General features: G+C 40.7%; 1 protein-coding gene across 2 annotated transcripts in view; it reads right to left on the reverse strand.

Annotated features, from left to right (window-relative positions):
• Positions 1-7605: 7605 nt before the first annotated feature.
• MAPK11 (mitogen-activated protein kinase 11) overlaps positions 7606-20642 on the reverse strand; it is a 35575-nt gene continuing 22538 nt past the window's right edge. The window contains exons 9-12 of one of the 2 annotated variants that reach the window (XM_059817355.1): positions 19678-19757; positions 15973-16051; positions 12065-12238; positions 7606-7775 (exon numbers count right to left, since the gene is read on the reverse strand). In XM_059817355.1, coding sequence (XP_059673338.1) covers positions 7720-7775; positions 12065-12238; positions 15973-16051; positions 19678-19757 — 389 coding nt within the window. In that variant the 3' untranslated portion in view covers positions 7606-7719. Of the gene's footprint in view, positions 7776-8262; positions 8837-12064; positions 12239-15972; positions 16052-19677; positions 19758-20642 lie in introns of those variants that run through there. The other variant, XM_059817354.1, reaches the window with a different exon arrangement.

Below are 20642 nucleotides of genomic sequence, written 5' to 3' on the forward strand. Positions count from 1 at the left end.
CGGCGGCAGCGGAGCGTGCACCGGCGGGCAGGCAGGTGCCGAGGCTCCCGCTGTCCGCAGGAGCCCTTGCCTCGGAGCGGAGAGCAGATCCGCCCCAGCCCTCCTTTCGTGCGTGTGCGCGCCGCGGTGAGGCACTTCCCTCGGGGCTCGTTTTGCGGTCGGGTCGTGGCTCTGAGAAGATGCAGCCGACGTTTAGATGGAAGCGTTAGAGAATGGGGTTTGATGGGAGCCGGGAGTACAAAAGCAAGCTTTCAAAAGGCCTTTGCACGAAGCTGTACAGCTGAGGAGTACCCAGTCCATCTCAGGGTCAGTCCCCAAGTTTCAAGAGTATTTCATATAGTGCAGTAGAAGGAAGCACACACTTGATGCAGTTGCTCAGAGCCAGCGGTCCCGTGCGTGGCTGGTGCCATAGGAAACAGCTCAAGCAGCAGCTTGAAACAATTGCCGTGCTTGCTGGAGTACGGAGAATGGCGACCTTCCCGGTATCTCCGTAGTAAATAGGCCTGGACCGGCACGTGCAAGGCAAAGACCTGCTTTAAAAAATGTTTTATGTGTTCTCTGTGTGAATATAATTAAAATTCTTGTCCTTCGGGGTCTGGTAAAGCCTTTGTTTTGTCTGACTTCACCCCTGAGCAATGTTGCTGAGGTTAGATAATTCAGACTTGCTGTCACTAGAGTTCAATTTGTGGCTTAGCTCCAACAGGGCAATCTGGCCAAGTTTCGTTGTTCCCGATGCCTTTTGGTAGCTGCCGTGGGCCCAGACCTTTTTGTGCCTGACTACCGAATGTGGAAGAGCAGCCCTGCCCTCCCTCCTCCTGGTATTTCCCTGTCGGGTACAGGAGGAGAACACCATTTCTCAAGTTGCCTGCAGAGCAGCGCTGCAAATTCATGAAGTCCGGACTAACACCCTTCCACCCAATAGCTGTGTTTTTCAGCACTGCTCTCTGCCGACCGGGGACCTGTTGGAATCCCTGGTTTAGTGAGAATGGAAACCAACCTTCTGACTTTTGGCAGGTAATGTGTGGCTCGTGTCAAGTGTTAGATTAATGATTACATGTTTGTTTTTAAAATCCACTGTCCCAGCAGTTTTACTTATTTTTTTTAATTTCTGACATCACTTCCATGCCATGTTTGCTATTCAGATGATGGCTGGAGTGAAATGTGGTATGGGCAAGGTGAAGGATAGAGCAGCTTTACCTTCCACTCAGTTTTGAGCCAGTCCATTAGCTAAATTACTTTTCATGACAATATATGTGTGTCTGGTACAGTGAGGATTAGTTCTGCTTTTGATCCATCGCCTGTTTTTCTTTGTTGTGGCAAAATGATGCTTTCTTACTACTTGCTTTTTATCAAGGCAGAAAGTAGATGATTCTGATACAGTAGATGAAAGTAGTAACCCAGCACCAAGACAACATCACTCTTGTGCAGAAGCTGAGAAGGTTACAGAGCAACTTTCTTAAGACATTTCAAATTCAGTGACAAAATTGGCCAATGCTGTTTTCCCCATGTTTTTCCTTCATGTAAGTACTTAGGTATACTTTGCTGTAGATGGATGAGGTAGCAGCACAGGTCAAATACAAGACCACTTTTCCTTATCAAGTCACAGATATAGCAGATGAACTGATAAACTTACTGAAAAGACTAGGAAATCAGCACTGTTGTAACAAGGGAAGCTTTGTCTAACAAAACCATTAAAAGTGTCTATGAAGAGAGTGAGACGAGAAACGTGGGTCCATCCACAGCTGATAGATCTTACAGCAGCGTCACAAAATGCACGAGCCTCAGCATCCTGCTAGGCTCGGCTGGATACATGATGTTGTGTTTTCCCAAAGACAATCTGTTGCAATGAGACTGATAGGATGCTACGACCATATCTTATCCCAGGCAATGTGTGCTTTACATGGTAAATTAAAAAAGGAATGCTATCGGATGTTTCTGCTTTCGGCATATGTTTATTGTAAAGTTTATAGAACAAAAAGGGACCTTCTTCAGACATCATGAACAATACGTAATAAATGCATTAATGATGCAAAAATCCCACCTTTCTAATGACCATCGCATAAAGGGAAGCTCGGCATGGTTGTTACCAGGAAGAAACATTCATTTTGATACCTTTGTTTTTTTTTTTAAAGAGCCAACCTTCGATGTGTTGGAAGGTTGTCATCATCTGCAAAGCATATGAGGTAGGTGGGATACGTACAGTAGTCTTTCTAATCCCTCCAGGGACTGAGAACTCAATTTACACTCCAGCCTGGACATGAGGCTTCAGTGCTGGAGCAGGAGCTCTGCAAGAGAGCTGTGAGGAAGATAACCACGTCTGCCTGGGAAGTTCTGCAGGTACGGAGTGTGGTGAGAGAGTCTGATGGCAACGCTGCTCACAACGAACTGTTAATTAGCAGTGATAAAATGGCACAGCTTAGTTTGTCAGGAGCTGGCCTGGGGGCTGGCTGCCGGGCCTTGGGCGAAGGAGGTGCATCTGTGTGAGCAGGGAGAGGGACTGGGACCTTTATCCCCCAGTCCAGGCACTGGCAACATGGATTCAACCGCGGGAAAGTAGGAGATGATACAAGGTCCTTGGAAAAATCAAGCATCTTCCCACCTTTCTGTCTGTTTATGTCTATAAGATGTCTTTTACATGGTCATTTTATTCTTGATACACCAATTCACATATGAATACTTTAGTTCTGTAAAACATACCTTAAATGTCAGTAAACATAAAATCTTGCTGAATCGTCAACAGCTGATTCCTAGAATATTATTTTTTAACCAGCTTTCTATCCCGACCTTCAAGAAGTACTCTGTTCTTGTCTTCTTACATACGTTGCCATGGAGGAAGTAAGTCCATTTTATTTATTACAACAAGAAGTAAAGCTTAAATAAAAAAAAAATCTCAGTTTTCATCTGAAAATATTCCTATGCTATTGTGTCTCCACCCTTCCCCAGCGGAGCTGCTGCCAACTATTTTGCAACTTTTCTGGTTTTGTCTCTCTGACCCCTGAGCAGGGTGCTTCAGTTTGCAGTTTCTGTGACATGGAGCACCGCAGGGGCCTCGCTCTGCTGTGGGGGTACTCGACCGTCAGCAGAAAGGAATAAATATGCACCACCTAAATGCTTTTTTTTTTTTTAAATATTTTTTTTTAAACTGGGCGTTTCATTTGTTCAAGAGGTCAAGTGAGAATTTACTAACTGTTTACTAGACTGTATGCCTGCTTGCTGGAGGGGGGTGGAGGAAGCGAGGGTGGGTGTAGAGGGTAGGAGACAGCTATGCGTAAACCAACTGCTTTTAACACTCTGCTAACTCCTTCGCTTCAGAGTCTGCCTAAAGGTCCTCTTCATACTCATTCCTACAATAAATTGTAGGAGTTTAGTTTTTAAACTATTGCAGATTACCACAATCTGAGATGCTATTGTGCACAGAGGAAAAAATACTCTTGTGTTGACGAGTTTCCCAACTTCACTGCAAAAAACATACGAAAAGAGCATTAACGGATATCACTGATTGATAGCTTTACTTACTTATCACTACATAGTTGTGCACATCACCCATTTAAATCACCAAAAACTTGGTGGTACTCCTACCCTGTCTTTCCCATCCTCCTTAACGTTCCATTAATTGTTGCGTTTCCATCTCAACCTAATGAGAGAGCTGGACAGGTCAGGAGTACAGTGTGTTATTTTTGCACAGAATGAAACGTACTAGGGTTTATTCTTGAGTTGAGCCTTTGGGCCCTATTATAAAATGAGTATGAAATACTCTACAGGATATTATATAAGGAGCAAAGTATGGCTCAGTGGAGGCTGCTGGTTATGGCAGATTTAATGTGTATTTGTCTCAGGGCTGCCACCGTGATTCAGTATTTCTACTGCGTTCAGTATTACTTGTGATCAAATTGGAACCTAAAAGGACTAGCTAAAACCTCTATGCTACGGTACACATCTTAATTTGTGACAGTAATTGAAGCTGGGGGACTATGTGAGTGCAAAATGAAGCATTTGTATGCATGCAAGATTGAAGCCTAATTGAACAGTTTCGCTCGTTATGTAGACATTTCCCATCTAATGGATTGAGTGTCGGGTTGGTTGGAAGATCAGTGTTCGCATAGGAAACACACAATATGTTCCCTCCTTGTAGTGAAAACTTAGACCCTTTTAGGCATATGAGTTCAGTATTTTATCTTACAGCAGAAAGAAGGTCAGTGGCAGCTACACTAATGCAGCTTTCTGAGTCTCTTGATACCAGTCCCATAAAAACCCTTACGCTTTTTGCCTAGACTCATAAATTAATGACACTTTGTGCTCGCACTTGTGTGAGCAGGCTGATTTTCTAAGGGCTAGCTTTAGAGAGTTGCGGTACATCCATAAACACTAGCAGCACGATTCACATGTAAGAAACAAGCAGCCGCTTTTAAAGCAAACAGAGGTTTTGCTATTAATTCCTTCCTGAGGAGACTGATCTTGCCGAGGCTGAATTCCTTTCTGCTGCTACCCAAGGACATAGTTTACCCAATTTACAGTAATTCTCTTTCGGCAAGAGCTACATCTTTACCAGTGCTCATCTGTCAGGGATTCTTGGGCCAAGTCAGCAATTTACAGATGTAGCAAAGGTTACTGAAGTAATTTGTGCCTGCAGCTGAATATAGTACTTTTTGACCAGATTCATCTTTGACCAGGTCCCAAGAGTTGGGAAGGTGGAGGTCGGTTTTCTTGTTATGATCCAGGAGCACATGTGACGGGAAGAAAGGAAGGAAGTGGCTTTTGTATTGACTGCTCCCCACCTCTGTGAAAGGTGCTTTTGCTGCCAGCAGTTTGTCCTTGAAAGGGTTGTCCCCCTCCTGTCCCTAGGGTGAGCTCGCTGTGTTGGATCCTGCAGCATACTGACCCTCCTTCCCTCTTGCTTTCATCTTTTGCACCACATCAAAAACACACCAAGAGCAGTAATGGGAATTCTGCAACAATGCTGTCTAATTAATGGCTTTTGACCTACTGGTGCATGATATAATTTTTCATGTATCAGTGTTGATTACCTAATTTCCTATTATTTTTCCCCCTATAAATTTCAAAAGTTATTACTCACCCGGCTGTTTTATATTTGTGTAGCCACTTTGTACGTTCTGGGAGGGGGGAATTCTGTGTTATTACAGCACATGATACCCTCTAATGCTGTGCTTTTCCTCTAAACCATCCTTGTTTTTTCTTTCCATTAGCACATTGTAAATTAGAGATTTCTTTAGTCTTGTCTTTATTTCTGCTTTGGCTGTGGCATATCAATTTTCAGTTGCTGGGCTTCAGTGCTGATGAGGTAGAGCTTAAAAAATAAAGATGCAGATTTTAAAATAAGTGTAGTGTATACTTACACATGTCAAAAGATTGAGATGTACACAGAAGACTTCCTTTTTCTTTTGTGAGACCTTTTGTTTCCAGTGATGTAAAAATACTAGACTTGGGGTTGCACTTAACACTGATTATGGAGTGAGATAATAAATGCTAGAAGTGATTTCAATTCAGTAGGTGGAGGGATAACAAGCTCTTGTGACTGAACGCTGAAATTAGGTAAATTCAGATTAGAAGTAAATTGTTAACAAAGACAGTAATTAACCAGAGAAAGCTCTTGGAGAGTTGGGTTCTCCCCCAGTGGAACCCTGAGCCGCCTCCTCTGCTGGCATCGCCCAGCCGTGCTCCTCCGACTGTCCCTTCTGTGCTTTGCAGGTGGTCAGGGATGATAAGCACCCTAATTTAGCATGGGCTAAAACCTATGGCGTTCTCCTCAAACGCACGTGCAATGTGTAGAGGACCTACAAAAGCATGATTGTAATAGTGAGAGTAAGAGTAGTGTCAGGAGATTAAAGCCCCACAGTTTAAGCAGGCTCCACTACAAGTTTTGCAAATAAAATTTGTGCCATGTAAACAATACCTTCATTAAAGATATTTTTAGCAAATATTTTTTTATAAAAGAAAATCTTTACAAAAGAAAACCTTTATATTTACTTACTCTTTAAAATTTACTTTTAAGCGATCTACTTTACATGCTCACCAAGCCTGACAAAGCCCTCACTCCTAGATGTTTACCTCCATTCGCCTCTTTGTGTTGGTTGACAAATGTTTTTTTCCATCTGTGTTCAAACGACAAGCATTGTTAGTGCTAAGCCTTCCACCCTCCTGTCCCAGTGGGGTACCGTCTTTCCAATTACCCTGTCCTGCTGTTGTAAACTGATAAACTTACCATGTTGCAGTCCCACATTGGATTACCACAGGGAGCCGGTTACCTGCTCTAGAAAAATACTTCAATTAGTGGCTTTTGAGGTCTAAGAAATCGCCTTCATTTTGCAAATCTAGGAAAAAGATGTCTCTGTCCCTGTTTTTCTTGACATTAAAATGAGATGATTTATGGGTTTTGATGGTATTTCATTAAAAGTAGCTGAGCTCTTGTTACCCATTACTGTCACCTTTGATTAGTTTAAATGTGACTGTGACCGTATTCTTCCTACATAATTTATCTCCTAGAAAAAAATACATCTTTGAACATAAAAGGAAATATTAAGAGGAAGATTCAGAATTGCCAGAAGAACAAATTTTGGAAGTGATATAAAACTTTCTTTCTACCTCAAGTAGCAGAGCTATAGCAAGAGCAGACCGTCTGGTCTTTGCCTACCACAGAGTTTTACACATCCTTTGAAACATTTGGTGACGGCCACCCTCACAGCCAGGAAAGCAGATTAAACAAATCATGGGACAAATCCCACACTAAATTAATTATCGTTGGATGCTGGAGGTTCTTGTGAAATCTCTTTACTTTATCCTTGCCCTTCCAGCTGGAATAGAGCTGCAGAACAGGCTAGCAAGCTCATTATCAGATTTCAGAGAAAATAAATCACTGTAATAACTTTTCTGTTAATGGGTAAACAAACAAATGAAAAAATATATTTAAGACATGGCTAAGTGATTATTTTCATTATGTAGTCAGACAAATAATTTAAGGATTTACAACCTTTTCACCTGTTTCAGTCAGCATGAAATTCAGTCGTATGACCATTACAGGCCTCATCCAGCTTTGTAGAAAGCCAAAGTAATGACAGCCAGACAACACTTCAGAGGACTCACAAGAAATCCATGCAGGCATTTACTTTCAGATTCATATGCCTTGCAGAAAGTTGGATACAAGTGGCTGTATGCCACTGGATGCAAGTATCGGATAACTGGCCAACATTATCAATAACAGTCCACCACTTAGTCCACAAATTAGGAGCACATTTTCTAGATGGGATGCTTATTTCTATTTCTCAAAGAAGACAAACAATACTGTATCAAGTATCTCTGAAAAATCAAAGTTCTTAGACTTGATCTTTCTTAAAATCTGTTTATTAAGAAAAAGCTTTTCTTTTTACATAGAAAAGATACAGAGGAAGGTAAATAAACACAGTGGAATTCATTACCTCATGTAATAGCTGTACAACTGAATCTTAATGAAAGAAGTTGCAGAAAACCTAAATATTATAAAAAGCTACCTCCAAAATTACTCTGACAGAGCAAGAATGAGACACAAAAATGAACAACATTGAGCAACTGTGAATCACAAGTATGCAGAAAGACACAGACAGTACACCACAAGAGGCCTCATGCCAAAGGATATTCCTGTTTCAGTTATATGCCTTCAATGGGGAAATCAGATAAATTTAATTCTTTAAGAAATCTCGGTATCTGGTGTATCCTGCAATTCATTATTTAATTTTCTGACTTTTCAGAGCTGGAAAACCTTAAAATTTGCTTAAAAAGAAACTCTGATGAGATGGATATTTTGTTTTTCACAAACAAATTCTTAAATCTTCTTGTTTTGTCATGTCTTCTGATGGCAATTATTAGATTATTTTCCCAAGGATTATGTGGAGGAAAATAAGACAATGAGGAATATTGAATTCAAAGCTGTGAACTGAACTGAGTACTCTTGCCCTGCCATCTGTGACAGCCTTTGCTGAAGCTTGCAGAAGACTACAGAGATCAGCCGCAATGCCTTGAGGGCATCTTCCTGGAAACTTGGGCAAATTCACCAGCACTCCACCGATGGCATGGTTACGAGTACCATCGGGAACTAAAATAATTTTACAAACGGGGATTGTGCAGATTAAAAAAATATACATGGGGAAAATAATGAGAACAGACACTTGAATGGCAACAGAAGACAAAGATTTATTTTTACTGACTTTCAACTGGTGTTAAGATCACTTGAGAGACATCCAGTAAATTTGTAAGACCACCACAGATGTGACTACATATGCATATTCTGTCTATCTCACTACCACGCCCTCTCTTCATAAAGGCACTAACTATAAATAATACGAAAACAGACAGATAAAATGCCAGAAAAAAAAATGGCTTGCTTGTATGGACTTCTATGTTTATGCTTGTATACATTCATGCCTTAAATGTACAATTTTAAAATTAATTTAAAAAGTCACCTTTATTTTGGCAATACAACTGATAAAATGAAACATGCAGAACACACAGCTTGACAGAACTCAGTGCATAATTTTGTCAGAATGAAGCAGTTCTTTATCATCCTTTGTGAGTTGGGAATACATTCATATTACAAGGCAAAAAACCCCTCACCTAAAACAGACAACATCTGGCTTCTGTATAATGCATCTGCTTTTCCACATCTTCTCCAACATCTTTGGATAGTAAAATCTACGTCTGACCACAGGTTAAATTGTATGGTTATATTTTAACAGTCTTCATAGTGCAGCAAGGCAAGACAGAGCTGCCTGTATTCACTGTTCTATCTCCAGGCTATCCATTTTTAAGTCGGGGGGTTTAAAGCTAACCACTTCTTCATAGGTAAGTTCTGCAGAGAGGGTGTAAGAGAGAGAGAAGAATTAGGTGATTATTCTCTTCAAAAGAAAAATATACCAGACAAACAGCTCTGTGGATGCATGTGACCTGTAATTTGTATATCCAGCCTTTTTGGAGTCCAGATCCAAAAATAGACTGAATTCACTAGGAATCCTTCTGTTAACCTCAGATTACAAATTAGACTCACAAATACTGTTATTGTACAACATGTCTGTCTCCTTCAGCTAATTACTAAAACACACAGGCCCTGAAATAGAAACATCAATTATGCGGTCAGATGACCTGCCAAAGATACGTAATAAAAGACAAAGTGTAATGGAAAATGGAATCTTTAAAAGCACCCGAACAGGTTTTAAAATGTACACTTTTAACTCCGGAGAAATGTTCTTTATCATCTGTCCATCAATTGCCTTCAACATAAATCACTTGCAATTCTGTGCTAATGCCTTGGGATCTAGGTTTTGGGTTATTGTAACTAACTTAATTTTAAGGTCCTCTGAAAAAAATTTTCTCTTGTCTTAGAAGCATGTAAGAGTTCTATTTTCATCAAGCAGGGCTTAGCTAGAAACATGGATTCCCTGCAATTTTACCCTGCTTTAGGAATAGCCCTTTATCTTTTCATCCTGACAGTCATGTCCTGTTTTGTGCCTTGCATAGTAATGGAATATGTCATCAACAGCTACCTCCTATGTATTTTCTCAAGTTAGATATTTTATTTTAAGGACCAAATCCTGTTCACACATAAATATATGGCTAACAATGCATTACTTCAGGTTCTGTTTTCCAAACAGTGATATTTAAATAATGCCAAACTTGTGCCTGTTAGCTTGTTTATTAAACAGATCTGTCTGAGACAGCTGCTACACCTGCATGTGGATCTAGCACTCCTCTAAAAAGTTTGTAAAAATCTCTGGGCTGAATCTTGCTTATGCTCTGGTTGTGTTATGCTGTAGCACTATGTACGGTGACCAGTGTGCCAGCTTCAGTGAAGGGTTTCTCTAAAAGAAATTCTGTGTGCAGAACCCCTGAGGTGGAAGGATTCGTTAGGTGACTCAGTGATTTACTTGGCGGCTATTAAGTAGCATCTGGTCACAGGCAGCCAGGTAGGAGCTAGAGCGGTCCTGACTGAACTCAGAGGAAGCCAGTGTCCTCACAAATTGGACACCTGGAACTGTATTAGAAATTATTCCTGCTGGCTGTGCATTGTACGTTTATGAAGATCCTTACCCAGTTCTCATGCCACCTACTCAGCAGAGAGTACAGATGTTATGCTGAGATATGTGCAACTGGAGCAACAGCTAAGGAGAGATAGTACACAGCATTCAACTCTGAATAGCATACTTTTGGACTCTAACTGATTAAACATGGGCTCTCTGCAAGCTTCAGCAGTGTGCAATGGAGGCCAAGGAAACTCTTCAGTGCATAATGTGTAAGACAAAGTGTCTGAAATCTCTAAAATCTTTGCCCCTCTTGGGATCAAGCACCACTGATTTTTAATTTGAACAGAAAAAGAGGGAAAATATGCCATTGACATCTTCAGAAACTGGCTCAATATTTCATCAACAATACAATCATGTTATGCCAAAGGCCACCTTTCATGTCATCTTACTTAAATGTGACACATACCGTACTTGAAAATAAAAAGTTTATTCCACAAGATAAAAATACGACCAGGAGGAAGAACTGCATGTCCTCTGCCAGTTTTGAGATTTTTGTCTTAGGCCTTTTTTTCCCTATATATATAAAGAAGGAATTGGACTTGTAGTTCCAGCAAGGACAGTGATGTAGAAAACCACAATACTGTCCTTCCTAGAGAATTCACCTCCATGTCCTCATTTCAGTTCAGAAAGTGTTAAGCTAAGATTGTTCCCAAAATAATTTCAGCGGAGTTTCATCACCAACAGCAATCAGCTTCATGACTCGGAAATTGTTAAACTTTCCTGTTAAAGACACAGTCAACTGAAAAAGTAGCAGAAACAAATCATCCACTTGTAAGTACAGCAGCAAATTGAACATGCCTCTCAATAAACAAGATGTATGGGTGGTGCTGTACGCTGCCAGGGTTTGCAGAGAGCATGTGTACATAGTAAGCCATATCAGTCAATCTTCCTTTTTTGTACAGACTTTTGTACAGACTAGGCTTTTAGAAAACCCTTTTCCGGGCTCTGGGAGGTTGCTTTATTGTAGAAAGAGCCATGACCCTGCTCCTATCTTTCTTTAAGATGTATTTGCTGTAGTCAGACTGCTTGTCTCCCTTGCAATGCCCAGGGTAAAACATGGCACAAATGGAAGGGCATGAGTAAGACATGGGAGGTCAGTATTTTTCACGTAAACCTACCCACTATGCTAATATATTTTTATCAAACCTTTCTGGAGTAAAAGTTATAGAATATACAAATAGAAACAGAAGAACATTTATTTTATAGAATACATATTTCATCTTAAGCCAAGGAAAGGACTTCACTGATAAACAGCAACAATTAGTTTTCCAGAACATTACTCTCAATTCAAAATAAGGGATTTTTAGCATAATATGTCCTCATTAGACAATGAAGAAATTGGACTGTACTTTTCAGTGTATTTGCAAACTTAATGTTTAGCCACCTTACTTCTATGATACTGTAGGGCAATATGATCATGATGCAAGCATGGAATTAACTAATGAAAAAGGGTTGTTGCAGTATTTCTCAAGGATGGGTTTTCGGGTGTCACTCCAAGTAAAATCATCAACTCTCAACTCAAACAGTATCAATAGCATGGTTTATCTATTAATCCCAATTACTTGGCTATCTAAAGAATGATGAACAAAATAAACATCTGTGTGGAAAACACTCATTTCTGGTTCTGAACAAAGCTAGACCGGAATCCCAAATAGTGTCACTTGCCCTAGAATAGTTACTTCAGCTCAGGATCTGAACTAGAAAACTAAAAGCAAGACAGAATGTGTGGTTACCTGGTAACTAGCATCAGCTTTTAGTTAAGATTAAACCTGCTATAGGGTATCTAGTGAGGAGAGGATAGAATGGGGGAAGGGAGCAAAATCCAGAGAGGAAACACAACCCTTTCCACCTCTCCACTCCCACATGCACACACATGGAATTAACTTGTTTCCCCGAGGCTTAAGAGTTCAAATTGCTCTGGTTAGAAGCAGAGGAAAACTGTTATTTAAGTAAGGTTTTGTTCTGCTGCATGTATTAACTACTGTGTGCAATTCTGTTACCTTTCCATTCATCTATGGTTCGCTCCTTATTCTCTATTGACTCATCGTACAGCTCGGCCTCAGGTTCATCATCAGGATCGTGATACTGTACAAAGTATGGATGTGCAAGTGCTTCTGAGGCAGTAATTCTTTTATCGCTGTCTAATATAAGCATCTTCTCAAGAAGATCTACAGCTAAGGGAAAAAGAGAAATGTGATTCAAAGCCAGAAGAGACCATCTAGAAATAAAAGAGAAGGCAACTGTTTACACACAACCTATTCTCACTCACCTTAAACACAGTTAACATTATTGGCAAACCCACAAAATTTAGGCAATATAATAAATTAAGTTTTGAAGATTTTATACTGTGAGTACAGTTTTCAGAGCTGAAGGAAGCTTCTAATTTGCTTGTGGTATGCACAAAGGTTCATTATAGTCTATTTGATATCTGATTCACCTCTTCAGACATCCAAGGCCTTCATTCTGAAGAGATCCCTGTGTGCTTGGAAGTTAAATATCCTGTGTTGTGCATCATATGCGTAACTTGGTCCCGATCAATGCAAACTTCAGTAACTTAAAATTGTGAATGTGAGATTGCACTTTTAATTAGCTGCACCAATGAAATCATCAGATGAAAACCCCAAAGCAACTTTACAGGATCCAGCATAAAGAAAATACATTTGAAGTTGACCGTTGCAGAATATTAGAAATGAGAGAGATCTGTAAGGCTGAAATTGGTTTTATACGGTGTGGTGGTGCATTCCTTCCCCCCCTCACACACCCTTTTTTCCTGGGCCACTCTATGACCTCAGGAATTCCAGCTAGGCCTTGGCCTTTGTTCAATGAGTTGGGCGGTTAAGCGTCCCTTGACCATACCAGGAACTCTTGCATGGCTAAGGTGGGGAGCAGCACTGACTGTACCAAGCACGCCTGTTACCCAACTCGAGGTGGGTAACGAGAGCGGGAATAATCAGTCATCCCCTGACAGCCTTGGAACATCCCTTACCTGGACCATAGCCTGAGTGGAACGGTACCAGTGTTGCTGGAATTCCAGTAACTTTCCAGTAACTTTCTGATGACTAAAGCCAATGATCTTACAAACCTATAAACAGCGGTCCCAAGTGAGACGCTTTGAGCTCTCCTGAACTGCAGCAGTCTGTGACCAGCATCTCCCTTTGAGTGGGAGTCCTCTCAAGAGTTTCATGAACTCTCCAGTTTGTGAAATTCGGAGGACCGCCACCAAAAGCTGGTGATGGGACCTGGGCTGAAACCCACTCCTCCTTGAGGCTCAACCCTCGCCTGTTGAGAAATGCTGAGACATTTGAAGTGAATATTTCATGGAACTCGAGGGGAATTTTTAACAGGTATACCTTTATCTATCTATCTTTGTGTCTGTGTGTGTGTGAATCAATTTGAGTACTCAACAGCAAGTATAATACTATCATTCCAAATCTGTAATCAAGCCCCTGTTGTGATTGTAGTAAATTCTATCAACTCACTTTGCAAATGTTAAACAGTTAAACTAATCCATGATTAAGTGCTGCTAAGATCTTATGATTTACCTTAAACTGTGAAGGAACCTCAGATTGCTGCTAAATACATATAATCCTTTAGATATAAACCGCTGACCAAGTCTGAGACTAAGTCTGGATTCAGCCTCCCCTAAGCTCCTCTCTGAGAAGTTTAGAAAGCAAGGGGGTCCATTCTGAACCTCATGGCTCAACTGAAGGGTCCACTTTACCCTTTAGTTTCTCCGGTCTGTCTGTATAAATCATCCTGATTTGATTCTAATTTGATTTTCCTTTATCTGTTTTAGTAAGTAATAGAGTGGACCTTGCAGTCGAAGTCTATTAAGTCGCATTTTTATAAGCTTCTATTAAAATCGCTTTTGCCAATATCATTGATGGTGATTCTTTAAGCAGCCTAAACCACTCATTTGTGACATATGGAAAGTTTATCATAACTATTTAAAATATTATATAAAAAATATTTTTAGTACTTTCATATAAGCACTGTCATTAATTTGCCTTTATGATATTAATAATGTAGCATGCTCTCATGTACTTCATACAAATAAATCCCATTTTTTTAAGAAAGCGTTCACAGCTACTCATATTTGTAAAAATAAAATTGTCTTTTAATACCCAGAATGAATTCAAAACATTTTAACTCATACTGCTTCCCTATATACAATGTTTTAATGTGCACTTGATGGAACTGACCAGGCACTGTAGTAAGATGACTCCGGTGACTCAAACGTCTCCTTTGCCATGTCACAAAAAATGGTTCACAGAAACATCTCTTTTGCACAGGCAGAACCAATTGGTTAGACATAAAAACAATTGTGCAGGATCAGACCAAAGGTCTGTCTAGCCTGGTATCCTGTGTCCAACAATGGGTAATATATTCCTAGGAAATAATACTCAAAAGGGTCATTCAAACAGCTATACTTCCTTGTATATTCTTATGCTCACCAGCAATTTACAGCTCATGGCCTTCCTGAGCCAGAAGTGATGACTTCTAGTCTAGACCCGTGACATTTTATGTATTTCTGCTATATATAGCTGGCTTTTGCTTTTCATTCACAGACCATTTTCCTTTAGGAGGTTCCTGTAATCTCCACCACAAACAAAAGACACAGGCTTCATGAAGGGAAAACAGTCTCAGGATGAAAGGTTAAGCAATGCTCTTCTCACTGGTCTCATCATTATTATATGGGATCATATAAAAAAGGAAGGCTTGAATTCCTATATTAGTGAAAGATTTAATCTATATCCGTCTGTACTGGGTTTGCGTGGCAGCACTTTGGTAGCGGGGGGGGCTACAGGGGTGGCTTCTGTGAGAAGCTGCTAGAAACTTCCCCTATGTCTGATAGAGCCAATGCCAGCCGACTCCAAGACGGATCTGCCACTGGCTAAGGCCGAGCTAATCAGCAACAGTGGTAGTGCCTCTGGGATAACATATTTAAGAAGGGGGGGGAAAAACCGGGAAACGGCAGCCGGAGAAGAGAGGAGTGAGAATATGTGAGAGAAACAACTCTGCAGACACCAAGGTCAGTGAAGAAGGAGGGGGAGGAGGTCATCCAGGCGCCGGAGCAGAGATTCCCCTGCAGCCCGTGGTGAAGACCATGGTGAGGCAGGCTGTGCCCCTGCAGCCCATGGAGGTCCACAGTGGAGCAGATATCCACCTGCAGCCCGTGGAGGACCCCACGCTGGAGCAGGTGGATGCCCAAAGGAGGCTGTGACCCTGTAGGAAGCTCACGCTGGAGCAGGCTCCTGGCAGGACCTGTGGAGCCGTGAAGAGAGGAGCCCACGCTGGAGCAGGTTTGCTGGCAGGACTTGTGGTCCCGCGGGGGACCCACGCTGGAGCAGTCTGTTCCTGAAGGACTGCACCCTGTGGAAAGGACCCACGCTGGAGCAGTTCATGAAGAACTGCAGCCCGTGGGAAGGACCCACGTTGGAGAAGTTCGTGGAGAACTGTCTCCTGTGGGAGGGACCCCACGCTGGACCAGGGGAAGAGTGTGAGGAGGAAGGAGCGGCAGAAACAACGTGTGATGAACTGACCGCAACCCCCATTCCCTGTCCCCCTGCGCCGCTCAGGGGGAAGAGGTAGAAAAAATCGGGAGTGAAGTTGAGCCCGGGAAGAAGGGAGGGGTGGGGGGAAGGTGTTGCTTTTTAAGATTTGTTTTTACTTCTCATCATCCTACTCTGATTTTGATTGGTAATAAATTAAACTAATTTCCCCAAGTCAAGTCTATTTTGCCCATGATGGTAATTGGTGAGTGATCTCCCTATGTCCTTATCTCGACCTACGAGCCTTTTCCTCATATTTTCTCTCTCCTGTCCAGCTGAGGAAGGGGAGTGAGTGAGCGGCTGTGTGGTGATTAGTCCGGCTGGGCTTAAACCACGACACCGTCTGACTTTCTTACCTAGTGGATTGGCACCACGAAATACAGCTTTCAAATCCTGTTGAGGCATATGTGGAAGAGATTCAATGTATTTTCTTGCCTAGGAATAAATCAATATACATATCACATGCATAGAAGTTAAATTTTGCCCAACAGTAACCATATCAACTCTAAAAAACCAGATGTAATATTTTTTATGTTTCTTCTACATGGGAAACCCTCTTTACATGAAACCGTAATATATAACATTGTTTTAAACAGTCATTCCTGTATATTGCACAATAAGCAAGAGAGTTTTAAACAGGTATCTTTTCCTCTAAGGGTTATGCATTAGCACTTATGTTTTCACCTACACTTACTGGTTCATTGCAGTATATCATGAGGGAACACACGCGTGTAACGTTCAACCAGAAATTGCAACCTAAATCATCTTTCAGTTGCCCTCAGCGAAGTGGTATAATCCAATCTGTGTGTCCTTCCCTCCTCTCTCTCCTCTGTTGAACAGTAGCTTCACTAACCAAAGAACAAATCCTGATACTCCCAAGGCGCAGATTTTCAGATGTTTAACAGAATTGATAGCTTGCCTTGTCACCGTGGCTGTGAAAAGCTCATCCAAACTCAGCTAGGAAAAGCCTACCCACATATCGGACCCACAAATGTCAGCGTGGAGCGTGATACTACATGAGCTACGGATTTCTGGGCAGAGGTAGATAGGTTGGCAAGAGAAAAGGTTGAATGCTGGTCCTAATGGCTGGGATCAGACACAACAGGGAATTTTGAAATGGAAGAGTTACAGAGGAAAATGTCTGTCCCCAAATCCATAAAAAACCCCAGATGGTCGTTGAACAAACCTTAATCCTTTTAAAACATGTTTGTGTTACAGGGACATCTCCCTGCACACTTAGCAATCCTGTCAGGAGACTATCTGCAGGAGACTAACTAAGCATCCTTGGCCTACTGAAGACATCCAAGGAAATAAAGTTGTTCATACCAAGCAGCTCCACGGCTTCAAGTGAGATATCAGATTGAGAATTACGGAACTATCTTCTGGACTATCATGAAGGGACTATAAAATACTCTGAATATCATCTGTGCAATCCTACAACCACACTTAGGAAGCAGATCCTGCTCCCTACACTGTTCTCTGCCATCATCTTAATTTCTGCAGCTACAATGAACTGATATAAAGATACTTTAAATCATTACATAGCCCAGTCTCTTTTCAAACCGTATTCTAATTTAACGAGGCAGATCTATTTATTTTTTCCGCTTCTTGTAAGATGTAAGCATATTCTATGAAAATTCTATAGACTACCATTAGCGAAACATTTCAGAGTCTTACTAAAAGAAGCAAGCCTTCATGCGTTATGTCCCCAACCTGTTAAAACTATATTAGCATTTTCCCTTTTTATTATGGGGGCTGACAGCAAAGCCTTCTAAGAGGATGATTTCTTCTTAGCAGCTGTAGCCAGTCATGCAGGGAATGGTGTTTAAAGACTAGTCAAACACAGGCTTCACTCCACCTATTTTATGCTCCTAAAGTTCATAAAGGCAGCAAACACCTGCTAGAAGGTCAGGGTGTGCAGCTCCTATCAGAGTTAAGTCTTCCAGGGCATTAGTTTATACATATGTATGAACAGAAGAACAAAAGAGAGCTGTCACACATTCTTGCATGGAAGCTACGGACTACAGTAGAAAGAAGAGGTAAATTTATCTTATGACAAACATCTGTGGATTTGTGAATTATTTGTTTCTGTATGGATATCAATTAACATCACTAATCCAAACATGACTGAACAAGATACTGTCAAAATTATCTCCAACCTTGCTCAGAAGTCCTTTGAAAACAACACAGATCTATCAAAGTATACTTACCGACCTGTCCCCTCTGCTTATGTATTCACCACAGAAACCCAACCAATAGAATCCAGACATTTACATTATTCTGAAAATAATGAAATGCAATCACCATTTAAACCCATATTAACATGAAAGACTGACGGAACAGCTCAGTAACTTGTGGTGAAACATCCCATGAGGTTGATCTTTTAGCTTGCAATTCTCTAATCATCTACTTATAACTGAAAATAGGCTTGGCATTTCGGAAAAACCTCTGACCTTGCTGTTAGAGGAATAGAAAAAATCGTCCAAAACTGCAAGCTGCATTAAGAAATATCTACACAATAAGGCCAAACTACAAGGTAAAGAGGAACTAGAATGAAGGAACAGAATAGACACTCCCTTGCAAGAGGCAAGTACCTCCAAGCAAGGTACGTATCTCCTTTGACATTACTCCTCTAACCAGGCAGCAGCAGCCCAGAGGTGACCTAGCAGAACGTCCATTCATTAACTTGTTTTTTGTGTTCTCCCTATGGTCTGAAGGTATAATTAGCACCAGTAAAACATTTTCAGGATTCCTGTAGCTGACTGAGGTATGCTCTGGAACACAAGATATTAAAGACAAAAGCAGATACTGTCTCCAGTAAATATTTAAGGTCCTTAATCTCATAATCAAAAAGCTCACAGACTGACTAGTTGTGAGTAAATCACACATTTGTATACACTACTCTGAACGCGTTACTGCAAAAACTGTAGGATCTTAACACATGAAGGCTATACAAGGACCTACGAGGCTACACAAGGACCTACGCTTACAACAGCACAGTCTGAGATTTGCTGGTTGATCCAGTCCCTGGCACAAGGACGGATCCTCCTCCTGCCCTGGCCATCCCAGGTGCTGGGTACCCACAAACTCTGGGGCTGTGCGTTGGCCTGCGCTGACGAGGTTTCGTTATGCTTGGACCTTCCAGAAACACAGTGTTGCTCTGGCTTTCCTACTGCTCCTGCTTACTTAACCCACTAGTGTATTCATTAGTTAAGTTCAAAGAAAACCCATCAATATACACACAAACTGAAAAACAGCCATTATTAGTAGCCTGAGGTGTATACAGAAAAGGTTTAAGAAAACAGCTTCAGCTCAGGAGGTATCTGTGTGCTGGTGTTTATCTGTATTTTTACACTGTGCCCATCATCTGCCTTTATCAATCAATACCACATCTCATTCCTCAGCTGGATATCCACAGTTACCGCTTAAAGTGCATCCCTTAAGCATAGCTTTAGCAGAGAAACAAAGTGGAAATTGTTCATTTACAAGATTACTATTTTAAAGCAGTCATATGGAGAGTTAAAAATCACACCATTAACTACAGATATTATCATGAAAGTGGAGCTCACACAAGCATTCAGCGAGATGAATAAATACGAATTTCAAATTAGGGATCCAAATAAGAGCACTCATGTAGAACACATTATTTGATTCTGGTATCTCTGTTTAGATCCCTTACCACAATGGAAAGCATAAAAATTACAGAGACATCAGATTTAATAACAACCATATAATGCTCTGAGCTGAGCATCAGTTTGAATTTTTTTATTATAAGTATAGCAGCAAAATAAAAGATCATCAGGACCAACTGCAAAACTCCTTTCAAAAACTAGGTACATGAGAACAAGTATCAAAATTAATCCAGCTGACAGTTAAGGCATTTGGGTACCTCTAAAAAGACTATTTTTTGAATGGTGGCATTATAGCAGCAAAAAACAGAGGTCCTTTTAAAGTGTTTGCTCATTTCCAAATCAGAGCATCTGTCTAAAACAAACAGTGACATATGATGCCAATAAAAGAATAATAGAAAGTCAGTTAACCGAATGAAGCTGTGAACTCACATGTTCTGATGATATTTTCTTCAGAAGTTCAGAACTGGGTGTGCCCACAACTTCCATTATTCTCTTTAGTTGATCAATATCTGCATTATTTCAGGCAAATAAACAGCACACGGCCCTTCTGGGTTTAAACAATTAATGAGCTTTCATGCAGATAGTTAAGATGTTTAAAACTATTCAGCAAGACGATTCCACTGTAGTCCATAGAAGGATACCAATTCATACCTGCTTAAGCCTAGAGCTGGAGTATCAAATTTTTTTGTACTATATGAATATGCCAGGTGTGCCTGTACGTGAGAAAGGTGCATGCAAAATATTGCTTTCCTGTCCTAGTTCCCAATTTAACATATTCTTAAGCTTAATTTTAATAGCACATTTATGTTTCAGTGATCTGAGGGATTTCTGAAGAACAGTCTAATACCATACAGCACATAGGGCTAGATTCCTAATCTGAGGGCTGGTAAGTGGAAAATTCTCATTTGTTAGCTTTAAAAATCTGTTTTATATCAGTCTCAAGATGAAAAACTTTGAAAATGTTCATTTTTCATTGTCATATATGACCTGTAAAGTATATTACATTTTCCCTAGAGACTGAAGGTTATTTTACAGGTTTATTTAAATTGATGTAATCATCTAATTATAGACAATATTTTACAACAGCAAAAAATATCTTATTTCTTGAAAACTAGATGTATTGATTTTTCCAAACACCACATAACATGTAATCAAACAGTCTGAAGCACAGTCATCATCCAGATGATGAACATCTGGACAATGCCTGTGGTTACAATAGAGCCTAATGATGCTGAGCACAATAGAAAGGTCAGCAGGGAGACTTGGTCTCTCAGCTCTCTTAACAGTTTTTCAGGCAATTCTAATGTCATGTTGTTTTGCACCTGGCAACGGCTTAGTTTTAGCAGAAGCATTTGCTTTTTGAGGGGTTTCAGAGCAACAAGAAATGCCAATAT

The sequence above is a fragment of the Gavia stellata genome, chromosome 4, assembly GCF_030936135.1.
Source record: "Gavia stellata isolate bGavSte3 chromosome 4, bGavSte3.hap2, whole genome shotgun sequence".
Taxonomy (NCBI): Eukaryota; Metazoa; Chordata; class Aves; order Gaviiformes; family Gaviidae; genus Gavia; species Gavia stellata.